This window comes from Leucoraja erinacea, chromosome 5 (genome assembly GCF_028641065.1).
Source record: "Leucoraja erinacea ecotype New England chromosome 5, Leri_hhj_1, whole genome shotgun sequence".
NCBI lineage: Eukaryota > Metazoa > Chordata > Chondrichthyes > Rajiformes > Rajidae > Leucoraja > Leucoraja erinaceus.
This window is the reverse complement of record NC_073381.1, coordinates 18,191,842-18,206,691: the sequence shown is the minus strand read 5'-3', so window position 1 is coordinate 18,206,691 and position 14,850 is coordinate 18,191,842. Positions and strand designations below refer to the sequence as shown.

General features: G+C 44.3%; 1 protein-coding gene and 3 non-coding genes across 4 annotated transcripts; all 4 read left to right on the top strand.

Moving 5' to 3' along the window:
- The first annotated feature begins 26 nt into the window (after positions 1-26).
- On the top strand, positions 27-14,420 carry tomm20a (translocase of outer mitochondrial membrane 20). Its single transcript, XM_055635144.1, has 5 exons — positions 27-195; positions 1,451-1,497; positions 6,947-7,028; positions 10,857-10,999; positions 13,967-14,420. Exons 1-5 carry the CDS (start codon positions 75-77, stop codon positions 14,009-14,011), a joined length of 438 nt encoding a protein of 145 aa, XP_055491119.1. The 5' UTR covers positions 27-74; the 3' UTR covers positions 14,012-14,420.
- On the top strand, positions 499-636 carry LOC129697713 (small nucleolar RNA SNORA14). The gene has a single exon (XR_008723567.1). It is a non-coding gene; the product is annotated as a small nucleolar RNA SNORA14 (small nucleolar RNA).
- On the top strand, positions 5,434-5,569 carry LOC129697712 (small nucleolar RNA SNORA14). The gene has a single exon (XR_008723566.1). It is a non-coding gene; the product is annotated as a small nucleolar RNA SNORA14 (small nucleolar RNA).
- Positions 12,751-12,884, top strand: LOC129697711 (small nucleolar RNA SNORA14). Its single transcript, XR_008723565.1, has one exon. It is a non-coding gene; the product is annotated as a small nucleolar RNA SNORA14 (small nucleolar RNA).
- Positions 14,421-14,850: the final 430 nt, after the last annotated feature.

The window sequence follows — 14,850 nt, the reverse complement described above, 5'->3', positions numbered from 1 at the left end:
GCGCGTGGACGGTTGGCGGTTGGTCGGGCGGGCGGCGCGGGGCCGTGGCGGGAGCTGGAGCGGGAGCGGGAGCGATGGCGGGGAGGACGGGCGCCATCGCGGCTGGGCTGTGCGGGGCGCTCTTCGTCGCCTACTGCATCTACTTCGACCGCAAGCGGCGCAGCGACCCCGACTTCAGGAACCGGCTGCGGGAGCGTGCGTACCGGGGCGGCGCGGGTGGAGATGGGGGGGATTGGGGTTCATGGTGGGGGGGGGGTTCATTGACGGCGGGTGGGTGTGGGGGGGGGGGGGGGCGCGCGTTCCCGCGTGGGTCACTGTGTCCGCGCGTGCCCGCCAGGACCGGCATCTTGGGGTCGCACGTGGTGCAGGCGCGGCCCCGCTGTGGACGGGTTGGGTGGGTGGGTGGGGGAGAGAGAGAGCGCGGGGCTTGAGGACGGGCCGAATGTCCACACCCCCACCCCCAGGCTCTGCACTCCCCAGAGGGCAGCTGTGGGGTATCTGCATTCCCAAACCCCCTGGGTGTCCTTGACCACCTCTGCACCCAGGACAAGAAGGAATGCTACATGATCACTCCGGAGATTTCCAACGTGCTTAAGTTGCAGTCGTGCTTGACACTATTTCACCTCTCTGACATAGCTTGTAAATGATTATTTCTGCTTAAAAAGCCGGTGATCGCAGTCTCATTAACAAGATTCAAAGACAGATTGGAAAAAAATACCTTAAAAGGTTGACCAGATATTGGCAAGGGCAGTGGGTCGAATAAAATGCTTATGTTAATGAGTTGGCACAATCTTGATGGGTTACTTTGATGCCTGACTCCATTAACCATAGAAACTAAAAATGCTCAGCAGGTCAGGACACGTTTGGGAAGAGAAACTGGCTTAACAGGTACAAGAGTTTTTGTCAGACTTTGACCTGTAGCATTCATTGTGTTTCTCATCCCACAGGCGTGGCCTGACCTATTGCATGTTACCAATGTATTTTCTGCTTTTATTTTAGATTTCCAATATTTTAGATTGTTTTTCTCTGATAGCCAAAATCCTTTTACAACGTGTAGGAAAGAGCTGCAGATGCTGGTTTAAATCGAAAGTAGAAAGCATCTCTGGAGAGAAGGAATGGGTGACTTTTTGGGTTGAGACTACAGCATTTTATGTCTACCTTCCTTTTACAACATTGTTGGCTTAGTCCTTATATTTCAGCAGAGGTTCGGTACTTGCATTAAAGCCTGTTTACAAAACAAAGTGGTGAAGTAACTCAGCAGGTTAGGCAACCTCTCTGGAGACCACGGATAGATAACGTTATGGGCCAAGACCCTTCTTCAGATGGGTTTTATCCGTGTTCTCCAAGGATGCTACCTGACCTGCTGAGTTACTCCAGCACTTTGTATAAATCAACATCTGCAGTTCCTTGTTTCTATGTTTTGACACTTTCCAACGTTTTCACTTTACAGGAAGGAGGAAGCAGAAACTTGCCAGACAAAAGGCTGGGCTTTCACGGGTAAGTATCAATTTTCAGTACTGTGGAGTGAGCTAGTGTACAAAATTATGAGAGGCCATGAAGGCATATAGCATGGAAACAGGCTATTTATCCGAACTCATCCATGCCAATGAAGATGCCTCATTTAAGCTAATCATATTTTCCTGCTTTTGATTTGTATCCCTCTAAATCTTGCCTATCCATATACCTGTTCAAATGTCTTTGAAATATCATTGTACCTGCTTCAATTACTTTCTCAATGGCAGGCTGTTCCATAAACTCACCAGCCTCTGTGCAAAAAAGTTCCCTGTCATGTTCCTATTAAATCCTTTCTGTATTATCTTAAACCTGTGCCACCTAGTTCTTGATTCCCTTACCCTGGGAAAAACTGCATTCTATCTATTCCTCTCAAGATTTTATACACCTACTAGACCGTACAGACCCGTTGGGTCTATTCCCCCAACGTGCGGTTGTGGGGGGGTTGGCATGCAGCGTCTCACACACTAACTATCCCCCCCACACACGCTAATTACCCCCCTTGATATTATATGAATATTATTAATTTGCTCCTTTTACCCCATAACCACCCTATCTACTGACGCATAGTTCCCAACTTGCAGTCACATCTGGGGAGGGGGGGTAGAGAGTGAGGGCAGAGAGAGAAGGGGCAGAGACACAGGGAGAGGGGGTGGCGAGGAGGAGAAGAGGGAGGGTGGGTGAGAGGGGATAGGTGGGGGTGGGGGGAGGAGAGAGAGAGAGGGGTGAGAGTGAGGGGGAGAGGTGAGGAGCAGGGAGGGTGGAGGGAAGGGGGTGTGGGGAAGGGAGATGGTTAGGGGAGGGGATGGTGGGGGAGGGGAGGGAGAGGGGGGGGGAGAAAGAGGAGGAGGGGGGGGGGGGGAGGAGGAGGGGGGGAGAAGAGGTGGGAGGAGAGGGAGGAGGAGAGGGGGGGGAGAGACAGTGCCTTTTTACTTCAACCCAAATCCCCCAAACAACCATTTGCAGGCAGTGCTTTTTTACTTTAACCATATTTTCATTTTCAAACCACATTAGGGGTACTTACGTACTTACTCACAGTTGTGTGACATGTGTTACAGTTGAGAGAAACATGACCCTTTGCCCTCCTCCAGCTTGCAGATTAATTGAGGCACACCACTTCCTGGTTTTATAGTCCATCCCCCCTGCCGCCAGCAGGGGCAACAGAGAGAATCGGGAATTTTGTAAGATCATTAATATCTGTCATTTTTCATCGACTGGAAAAATCCTCGGTACACATACGGCGGAGGGGGGCTCTGAGCGAGGTGGCCAAAATGACGGCCGTAGGTGGCGGCGTTCTCTCGGATATCGTAGCACAGAAAGCCAAAACCGGTCAAGAACAGAGTTTTAGTAATATAGATAAAGTTTTAGTTGAATTTTAATAGATCACCAATGAGTAAAGTCCTCGGCTGCCGAATCTCTCCCTATACTCAGCCCTCAACCAAAACTGAACACATTACCCCAAGTGAAGCCAATGTCTTGTACAACTCTAACATAACATCCCAACTTCAATTCCCTGACGATGAAGACCAACATGCCAAAAGCCTGCTTCACCACCCTGTCTACACGTGACTGCACTTTCAAGGAACTATGAACTTATACTCCTAGATCCCTTTGCTCTACAATCCTCGCCAAAGCCCTGCCATTCACTGTGAAGGTGGTGCCCTGGTATGACTTCCCAAAATGCAACACCTCACACTTATCTGAATTGAATTGCATCGGCCCAATGGTTCAAGGCCCCACTGTAATTTTTGATAACCATCTTCACTGTCGACGATACCACCTATTATAGCAATTACTAATCATGCTCTATACATTTCCATCCCAATCGTTGATGTAGATATCAAACACGAATGGGCCCAGCACCAATGCCTGAGGCACACCACTAGTCATGGACTGCCAGTCTGGAAAACAACTTTTAACCACCACCCTCTGCTACCTTACCACAAAGCTAATTCCATATTCAGCTAGCTTCCTTTCCTTAAATCCCATGCAATCTAACTTTTCAGTGCAGTCCACCATACGGAACATTATCAAAGGCCTTGCTGAAGTCTGCATAGACCGCCTACAGCCCTGCCGTTGTCAACCTTGGTTATTTCTTCAAATCAAATTCACGAGACACTATCTCCCGAGCACAAAACCTGGCTGACTGTCTCCTGTCATTCCAAATGCATGTACATCTTATCTCTGCTAAACCTCTCCAGTTACTTACCTACCACAGATGTTAGGCTCATTGGCCTAAAGTTCCCAGGCTCTTCTTTGCAGATCTTCTTAAATAGAGGCACAACACCAGCTGCCCCCTAGTCTTCAGGAACCTCACCCGTGTCTAAGGATGATTTATATATCTCAGCCAGAACTGCAATTTCTCCTCTAGCTGCCAAAAGTGTTCTTGGATATATCTGATCAGGCCCAAAAGATTTATCGAACTCCATCCACCTTAGGATGTCCAGCTCCTCAACCATAATACAGACTGTTCTCAATACATTCCCATTTGCAGTCCAAAGTTCCCTCATCTTCATGTATTTATCTGCAGTAAAAATAGAGGATAAATATTCTTTGAGGACCTTGCCCATCTCCTAAGGTTCCACACAAAGATGTCCACTTTGGTTTTTGTGGTATAGTCAAGGTAGTTAGAGGAAATGTTCCATATATCAGATGTCAAACCCTAGAGAGTAATGGGGAAGAGATTTAGTGGGATTCTGAAGAAGAATTTGATCACTAAGAGGATGGTTGGAATCTGGAACACATTGCCTGAGGGGCTGGTGGAGACAGAGGCTCTCACAAGATTTAAGTAGTGTCTAGAATTTGATGACCATGACATCGAAGGCCACAGCCCAGGTTCTGGTAAATGGAATTAGTGTAGTTAGTAATTAGTAATGTAGTTAGTAATTGCAGATTGGCATGGATGCGCAGAGCGATTAGAATACGGATGTATGATTTTGTGTTGTTAAATACGGATTTTAATTACGGCGTTCAGTTCCGTCTGAAGAAGGAACCAGAAACGTCACCCATTCCTTCTCTCCAGAGTCGCTGCCTGTCCTGCTCCAGGTTTAAACTGAGCGCTGTCAGTTGAACTCGTGTGAATTGAAACAAAGAGCTGTCGGCTATAGCGCTGTGATCTAAATATAGCGCTACCGGCTGGAGAGCTATGGGCTTTACACATAGCGCTATGGCCACAGTGCTATGGGTTACAGACTGTTCAGGAAAATTCCCGTATAACAATGAGTCTTTGGAATTCTCTTTGAGCCTTTGCTTACTTTTCAGGCACTGGCAGAATTCTGGATAAGTCTAGTGGTGAAAGGGTACCAGTGTTATTGCCTTTATATTGGGATTGGCCTTGATTTTACAGACGGTGGGTGGGCTCAAGGGGGGGAGAAAAAAAGGAACGAGGAGAGAGGGCGGGAGGGATGGATGGATGGAGAGTGGGGGAGGGAGAGAGAGGGAGCGAGGGTGGGAGAGGGAGGCTTCCAAAATGGCTTCTACATCATCTGCTGCTAAAAGCAGGAAGCAGCTGTTCAAACAGCAGTATACAAAGAGATGGCAATGAATGCACTGTCAAGTAAGGTGCGTAGAAGACATGTCAATTGGTAGCCAAGTTATGCATTCTTGTACTCTTACATGGGTATGACCACACATTAAAAAAATAATTTTCAGCAAAATGGAACCGCGTAAAAATACTGATTTCCTCAGCAAAATACTGATTTTCAGGTACTAGTATACTGAAATACTCTGACAAAAGTTGGCAGTTCTGGATGTGTTGCACCAATGAGTCTGTTTTGTTGCTGTATGATGCAATGACAAGTAAGGGCTTGGTTTGTGACTTGCCTCCATTATAGTGCTAGTTATCTGTATTACTGGTCTGTTTGTTAGAGTTCAGTTTGATGAAGGCACGACAGGGTTGTGCGGTCTGCGTGTTTATTGATGCTGCATTCTCAAACCCCCTGGGTGTTTTTGCTAACTCAACACCCAGGACAAGAAGGAATGCTAAATGAAAGTTCCAGAGAACTCCAACGTGCTGAGCTACACTTGTGCTTTTCACTATTTCACGTCTCTGACATGTCTGTAAAGGACCATTGAACTGTGATTGGGCATTTTCATAGAAACATAGAGAACAGGCTGGGGGTGAGGGAGTGGCAAGTTTGAAAAGTGTAGGAAGGAACTGCAGATACTGGTTTAAACCAAATTTAGACACAAAATCTGGAGTAACTCAGTGGGACAGGTTGCATCTCTGGAGAAAAGGGAAGGGTGACGTTTCAGGTCGAGACGCTTCTTCAGACTCGATCCGAAACGTCACCTATTCCTTCTCTCCAGAGATGCTGCCTGAGTTACTCCCGCTTTTTGTGCCTATCTTTGGGAAGTTTGAAAAGATTGCTCACCTTTGGCCAGTACCCAGTGCTGAACGATCCTAATTGCTCTCAAACCTCAGTCCCCCCCTACTGTGTGGCATACTGATGACTGCTCCCCAGGTATTCTTGCAGTCTGAAAGTAAGGCGGCAGGAAGGACCTCATTCTGGGTTGCGAAGGAGCCAGGGTCTGGAGTAGGGAGGTGACTGAACTGAGTGCTGAACTGGTACCTGGGTTTGGGACACTATTATGTAAGTGGGATTTCACTTTTTTTCCTCCTTCACTCACACCATATGCCTTTGAGCAGTCTAGTAAGAATTTTATCTTGAAGCATTAGTTCCTTACCTGGGTACAAGTGGTGTTATGTGCAGGCACTCTTCTTTGCCCCCCCCCCCCTCCCCTTAATGGCTGTCTTTTTTTTTTATAGATGTCTGGTCATAGTGTTCTATGAAATAAATAACATTGCCTATTTTTCAGAATGTGGATTTTGCCTTAAAGGGAACACCAATTGCCTTTCAGGATATGTTAGTGAGATGTCTTCTTTGAACTCCACCAACACATGCACTGAAAGGGCTGCCAAAATTCTGTTGGGTATAGAATTACAAGCATTTGACAATTAAGGAATTTTGAATGGTGAATGACTGGAAGGGAACTTGGCTACTATGGTATTTCCATAGCTTTCCTGTCATCCGTATGATGTTGCTGGTTTAGTAAGTTAATTACTCTTGCGTCGTAAAATATTTTGAAACCATGCTAAACTGCTGATGTTTCTTATGCTTTTCCACCATCTGGGGGTGTGGGGTCACAACCAAGAGTGGTCTTCTCTGGGTGTTGCAAATGTTTTGCTGTGCCTTTTAGTTTTTGAACTTGGGTGAAGACAAGGAGACTCTGGTCATTTGCATTTGATGCTTATTGGGTCCCACTTGCAGCAAGTGTCTGGGCTTGGTCACCTCGCCCATCAAAGGGGTGCCACGTCCCGATTTGCAGCTTTTAAGACCTTCAGTTCTACAAGCAGCACCCTACAATCTCCACTGTATGCTGGCTTTGAATAGTAAGCCTCCTGTAACTTACCTGCTTCCTCTCTGGCTTGCAGCTACCAGACCTGAAAGATGCAGAAGCGGTGCAGAAGTTTTTCTTAGAAGAAATCCAACTGGGTGAAGAGTTGCTGGCACAAGGTTTGTACATATTGAGAATATCTTCTGTTGTATAAAAAAATCAGGCCCTTTCCTCTCATAAACAACAAAAAGCCAAATATACAGGATTAGCACTGGATTGAGAGGAGAGAGAAAACCAATTGAACTCCCACAAACTAAGTTTGTGGGTGTGAAATTTTGGACCTTTGGATTCCAACCTTGCGTGTGGCTTTCCAACCTCCCGGTCTACTGTCGGAGCCGTGGTGACAGTGTGGTGACTTTTGCTTGTCCAGTCAGGCCCACAGCCGCTCACTGCCCTTGCTGCCCCAATTGTATACTCGTCACCATTCTAAAGAATCCCAGGGACACCGCCGCCTCCTTAAAAGGGGTGGCCCATGCGTTTGTTGGCCTGCTTGGTCTCTGAAGAGTGGTGTGGCAGCAGACGGGTAAGGGTGGCTTCCTGGGACATATTCGATGCTGGGCTTGCAGTCAGGGATCTGAGACTTGGGCCTGGTTCCAACATTTGGGACCGGCCTGATGCAAGTCTGAATGCTAATATTGTGTACTGATTGGCTTGTTCTGTTATTGTAATAATACAAGGTACAGTACTGGTGAGTGCAGCCAGTTTCTGTATAGAGTGTAGAATACTCTTCCTCCTGAGAGGAAGGTGTGAACAGGAAGCTGGAGTTGTAAAAATAAACTTAGATTGTATGTCATTTTCTGAATGACTGATAAAATAAAGTGACTTTCAGCAAAGGTTGGATTATGAAGCTGACTTTCTGCAGAAAGTGGATCAAAGTCTCCCATCATGGCAGATGGCTACGCTTCGCCCTACCACTGCATGAAGTATCATCTCATACAATTTTCAGACCATGTTTTCAGCTTAACCATATAACAACTACAGCACGGAAACAGGCCATCTCGGCCCTTCTAGTCAGTGCCGAACACTTATTCTCCCCTAGTCCCATTTACCTGCACTCAGACCATAACCCTCCATTCCTTTCCTGTCCATATACCTATCCAATTTATTTTTAAATTATAAATCTAACCTGCCTCCACCACTTCCACTGGAAGCTCATTCCACACAGCTACCACTCTCTGAGTAAAGCAGTTCCCCCTCATGTTAAAACGTCTGTCCCTTAATTCTCAAGTCATGTCCTCTTGTTTGAATCATCCCTACTCTCAATGGGAAAAGCTTATCCACGTCATCTCTGTCTATCCCTCTCATCATTTTAAAGACCTTTATCGTCCCCCCCCCTTAACCTGTGCTCCAAAGGATAAAGACCTAACTTGTTCAACCTTTCTCTGTAACTTAGTTGCTGAAACCCAGGCAACATTCTAATAAATTTCCTCTGTACTTTCTCTATTTTGTTAACATCTTTCCTATAATTTGGCGACCAAAATTGTACACCATACTCCAGAATTAGCCTCACCAATGCCTTGTACAATTTTAACATTACATCCCAACTTCAATACTCAATGCTCTGATTTATAAAGGCCAGCACACCAAAAGCTTTCTTTACCGCCCTATCTACATGAGATTCCACCTTCAGGGAACTATGCGCAGTTATTCCTAGATCCCTCTGTTCAACTGCATTCCTCAATTCGCTACCATGTCCATCCTATTTTGATTTGTCCTGCCAAGATGTAGCACCTCACACTTATCACCATTAAACTCCATCTGCCATCTTTCAGCCCACTCTTCCAAATGGCCTAAATCTCTCTGTAGACTTTGAAAATCTACTTCATTATCCACAACTTAAAGCCTTTGTCATCTCTAGATTATTAAATGCTAGTGAACAGGTGGAAGTGGCAGTGAAGGAAGATTGCCATAACATCACCATTGTTTCACTGAATTTGTCATGGGGGAGGGGAGGGGAGGGGGCGGTGAGAAACTTGCTCCAAGACTAAATGAGGTTCAGGTGATTGACTGTGGAGTACTGAGTGAACAGCACCAATTCAATGGTGTGGCCCGCCACAATAATTATCTTCACAAACAGTGAATCCATTCAGTGCCCTGTCTGATGCTCCTCATGCAAAATGCAGTTCCAGAATCTTGTAAATCTGTATTTGCTCAGTTGATTTAAAAAAAAAAAAAAAGTTGGAAAGCAACGTCGCAACAAAGCAAGTGAGCAGTCAAGTGAATCAAACCAAACTGCAGAACAACATTCAAGAGTGTAACAGAACAGATTACAGCTGTTTGTGGTTCAAAATGAATTTATTTGGAATGGGGAATTTTCTATGTCAGGCGTTGATGAAGAGTGTAGATGTATTTTGAGAGGAAACTGGAAAGCTACATGAGTGGAAAGGAATAGAGAGTGAGACGAGCATAAAGACTTTTGTGAGACGAGCATAAAGAATTATGTAATCTACAGAGTGAAGAAGCAAGCCTTCCATCTTAAATTAATTGGTGTTTTTGCTTTAGTTGAGCTGTCATCAGTATATTAAAGTTCCAACTATAATGAATGATGCATTTCTCTGGGACAAGTGATGTGTTTTAGACTCCAAGTCCATTTTGATGCCACTCCACTGGAAACTTGTAGGTGTTTGTGGTTCGAGCTGGTTCCCAGCTTGGGATGGTGTGGAACTGCTATGGTGTGCAGGTTTGGCTTTTCCATTCTGCTGTTGAACAGCAACTCTGAACAGACCAGGACAGTTGGTCAGAATTTGCTGCTTTGGGTGGAAATTGCTTTCAGAATTGGTCTTTTGAGAAGTACATTTTCCCTATGGGATTCTGCCATTCAAGATTTTGCTCAAATCTTCAGTGTATGGCATCAATTAGTATTTAGAATGCAATATTCAAATCCCACTTTGCAGGCTGGGATTAATATAGGATGTATGTTAATAGGTGGTGGATGGCCAGCCCAGAGTCATGGGCCGAAAGGACTGTTTCTGAGCGGTATGACTATGAACTTTTATCATGTGTTTGAGTGGAATGCATTTTTATTGATATAGCTGAAAATAGGACACAAAATAAACATTTTAATCGGAACATATAGTCCGCCGTCTATAAATTACTTTTAATAACTGAATGCTACTAAACCAGTTGCTAACTAAGTGAGTATATTTTCCAGGTAAAGATAATGTTATATTTAAAAGGTTGATGTCCTTAGCCACTGTACCTAAAACTAAACTCCATTTTAAAACCTGCCCCAAAAATAGTAGGTGGAGGATCATCGGGGTTTTCAAGCAATCAAATGCCGGAATACTGGAGTTTTACTGTGTTTTTGAAGTATAGTCGTTTTTTCTGGTGAAGGCAGTATTCCTGAATTTATTAACAAATTCCCACAAGCCCCGTTGGATTGGAAACTAATATCTGTTTCAGTGATGTATACTTGAGGCACGAGGCCAAAGAACCGGGGAGAACTCCCATGCTCTTCAGAGTGCTATGGTGGGATTTTAGATGCCTGACTGAGAACGGCGGTCGAGTCTTGGTTTCTCATCACTGACAGTGCAACACTCTCTCAGTACTGATCCAGATGTGTCCGTTAGATCATGTGGTGATACTTGAATCAATTAACTGAAACAGATGAGATTTCCACTTGGAGGGTCAGTACCACAGCATCTTTAATGCTGTATAATGTCCAAGATTGTTTCCAAGGAATGTAATCAATTTGATGCTTGGAGCTATTGGGATAGGTGACCAAAAACTTTGTCAAAGTTGTACATTTCAGGAGTGTCATGGAAGGAATAGCAGAGAAGCAGCTTGGAAGGTATTTCAGAACTTAGAGTGCTGGAAGCTCATCTACTGGCCTTGAGATGGGAAGTGTGGACTTGATCCAGGACCAGGGTTGGAACAGCGCCCTGTAAACCTCAGTTCAAAGCTTTATGTGAACTTCGCTGAAAGTTAAGTGACTCCCTTTTTTGCAGGTGACTACGAGAAGGGTGTGGACCACCTGACGAACGCTATTGCTGTTTGTGGACAACCTCAGCAGCTCTTGCAGGTGCTGCAGCAAACCCTGCCTCCACCGGTCTTCCAGATGCTGCTGACCAAACTGCCTACCATCAGTCAGGTAAGAGGCAAGGGGTTGGTAATGATGGGGGCTAGGGAGTTCAACTCTTTGTACTCTGCAAGGCTTCCACTTCTCAACCCCAGCGGTTCTGACTGCAGTTGTAACTCTCGCAAGGCTGCTCCATGGTTTTCCACAAATGTATAACATTTGTTTACTATTTATTCTGTCTGCATTGGCAGATGTGTCAATCTCTGAAACATGACAGCCATGCTAGGAATTAGGTTGCCACCCAAAGAATCAATTCAGTTTGTGCTTGCTCTTTCCTGACAGACCGGCAACATTTGTTTTTCTATATGCACTCTCCCTTTTGAATAGTAGTCGAGTGAAAATATGAACATATAGGGCTAGATCACTCGTCCCCTTGACCCTGCTGTGCTGCTTAATAAGATCATGGATAATGTGATAATAACCTCAACTCTTCATTCACTACCTTGCGTGTCACATATCTACGTCTGCCTTAAAAATATTAAAGGACTGCACCACCCTTTGGGAAGAGCAGTCTAAAGACTCGCAGCCCTCAAATAAAAACTATACCTCTTCCATCTGAAATGGGCATGGTGTTATTTAAAAACATTCTAGATTCTTCAACAAGAAGAAACATTCTCACAATATCCATCACGTCAACACCTGTCAGAAGATCTCGTTTCAATCGTGTCACCTTAAACTCCAGCATCTGGGAACATAATCGTGTCACCCTATCTCATAAGATAACCTGCCCATTCCAGGTATTAGTCTAGTAAACCTTCTCAGAACTACTCTCAATGCACCAGCATCCTTTCTGAATTGAGAGTAAAGAGACTGATTCTGCACAGATGTTGCTTCACCATCATCCTCTACTTGCCTACTTTTACATTCAATTCCCTTGGCAATAAACAATAATGTTCCATCAGCATTCTTAATTGCACACTGACTGTGCATGATGACATTAAGAGCCTACTGCTTCCCTGAACTTTGCACTCTCTCACTATTTAAATAATATTGCTTAGTTATGTTTCCTGTCAGAACGGACTGTTTTTCATTTATCCACGTTATATTCAAGATCTATGCCCGCTGCTGCATCCAGTTGTAGACTCCACTTATCCTCTTCACATCTTACCTTCCTACCTTTATCATCAACAAATTTAGTATCCATACCTTTAGCACATTCATACAAGTAATTGATATAGATTCTCAAAATCATCAAGTTTATATAAATTGTACATAACTGCAGTTCCAGATTCACATGGAACTCCCCCTATTACCCACCGCCAACCAGAAAAAACATGTCCACTTTTTCCAGTTAGTCTTCGATCCGCATCTGTGCGTTAACGGTTTCCTTCCCCTGTGAGAGTCTCAATTAACAGCAAATAATAATTTTCTTTAAATAAGACTCCAGGTTCCGTTTGCCAATTTTCTGAAATTTGCATCCTCTGTAACTAATCCTGGAATGACTTTCTCCCAATGTTCTGTGTCAAAACATGACACTTAATATTTGTTTTGCTGCTAGTAGCTGGTAAGTAATCTGGCCAAGACTGCTGGGGGAATGTGTATAGTCTTGTGCTGGAAAGGATTTGGGTGTGACGACGGTGCGTGGGTGGGTGCCATTCTGGACAGCAAGCGGGAGGAGGTTGTAATGCCAAGGTTTTCTGACTAGTATTCCTTGTCCTCCACTGTTTAAATTTTGCCATTCTAAGATTTCTTGATCACTTATTGTTTGTGTTTAGTTTATTGAATGTCTATGTTAAGCATGCAGGTGTTTTGGGATGTCAGGGCTGCATTCTCAAACCTCCTGGTTGTTTTGGATCTCAACATCCAGGACAAAATGGAATGCTAAATGAAATCTCCGGAGAATTCCAATGTGCTGAGCTTCACTTGTGCTTGTCACTATTTCACATCTCTGACATGTCTGTATGGGCCCATTGATGGAAGATATACATTTCCACAGGTGGAAGATTGTTCCTCCTCTCATTACTAGTGTTAACAGCATCACGGAACTATAAGTCATAAATAATAGGAGCAGAATAAGGCCATTCGACCCATCGTCTACTCTGCCATTCAATAGTGGCTGATATATCTCTCCCTTCTAACCCCATTCTCCTGCCTTTTCCCCATAACCCCTGACACCCATACTAATCAAGAATCTATCCATCTCTGCTTTAAAAATATCCATTGAGATGGTAATGACCAGGGGGAAAGGAACCGTCTGTTTACAAAGGTTCAGGCTATTGCACCCTTTGATGGCAGCTCCAAGCTTTCCAGCTGAAAGTTTGTCCTTGGCCCAATCTGGAACAGGGGTTGTGAGCCTGGAGAGATGGGTGAGAGTTTATACACCAAGTGCTGCTGAAGTTGTAAATGAAGAGGAGGGTTTAAAAACACTCGTGATGAGATGGTGCATGTTTGTGGAGTTGGAGGTAGAAGGGTGATCTGGATGATTTTGAATAGCATTAAGGACTTTGGTTGGTTAAAACTCCATCAATGTAGCTGCTGTTCCTGCTTCTATTTTCACTTTGGAATGAAGCATCTCTAAACAAACAGAGCATTGATTCAACAAGTAGCAGCTGTTGCCTCTGACTCAAAAGTTGAGTGGAAACACCCCTCAGCACTGGTTTCGAAATCAAAAGAATTATCTCCGGTGTCCAAGCCAGTGTTTATCCTGCAATCAAAATCATGGAGGAAAAAAATCAGTTTGGCTCGTCACGGCCACATCGTTCTGTGGGAGGTTGGTGTGTGCTGCATTTCCACAATTACGTTGGGAAGGTGTAGAGCGTACTGTAAGTATTGATCTATGAAGTCTCCACTTGCTTTATGGCCACCAGTGTTATTAAATAATGTGCCAGCAGAGTTACAGCAGCTGTCCACAAAAATACAAATGTGATGGTGTGACCATGAAAAGGAAAGGAGGCGGAGGAGAAATTGATACAGAACTTGCCCAATGGATAGTTTTGGCCAATTGTGGAGATCGTTAATCGTTGCCCTTTTTCTCTGCAGAGGATCGTGACTGCACAGAGCCTGGTTGAAGATGATGTGGAGTGAGCTACCTATGACAGGCCGGACCACAACATGCAGACACAACCTCTATCCCCCTCCCCCTTAATTGTATATATTTAGCGTAAGATGGACTCTGGATTGAAACTGGGAAATTTAAATGTGGTCCTCTTCACTAGAAGTTCCTGTAGCATCACGTTATTTATTGTGCCAGTGTGCCGGCTATATTTCGATACTACGTTGATGGATCTTGTGTTGCGGTTATAATGCTGACAGTGAAGTTTTTTTCTCAGCTTAACTGTGTTGGGAACGTACTGATGCAGAATGTGTTGGGGTTGACAACAGGAACCTTCTTTCCTTGCACATCTGGATCTCAAAACCAGAGCTCCACATCTGTCTGACTTAAAATGAATGCTGATCATCTAAAGAGATTTTTAATAAAGTTATTAAACTTGAAGCATCTTTTGTTGAAGAATGCTTAATGTAGGTTTATGTAAAACGGTGGAATTAAGCCATTGTGGTAGAATGCACTATTTCAAACCATAGTTTCTTGATTTGATTATTCCGTTTGATTCTGTGAGCTTGTTAATAGTTCTGGCGATAGCACTGATCGCTGTGGCACCCCATTAGTTACTAGTTGCCAGTCTGATGAAAAACTTGTTTATTAACCCTCACCTGTCCAATATGTTACCCCCAACCCTGTGTACTCTTGTGCAGAAATATTTTTTATGTGGCTCCTTATTGAATGCCTTTTAGAAATCCAGATGCAATACATCTACTGGTTCCATTTTATCCGTCTTGCTTGTAACATCCTCAAAGATCTCTAGCAAATTGATAGAGCACTGTTTCCCCTTTGATTTTCTTACCTTTGTCTAAATGTCCTGCTG

Coding starts and splice junctions, on each gene's coding strand:
- tomm20a (XM_055635144.1), top strand. CDS start 75: ATGGCGGGGAGGACGGGCGCCATCGCGGCTGGGCTGTGCGGGGCGCTC. Junction 196..1,450: donor CAGGAACCGGCTGCGGGAGC/GTGCGTACCGGG, acceptor TTCACTTTACAG/GAAGGAGGAAGCAGAAACTT. Junction 1,498..6,946: donor AAAAGGCTGGGCTTTCACGG/GTAAGTATCAAT, acceptor TCTGGCTTGCAG/CTACCAGACCTGAAAGATGC.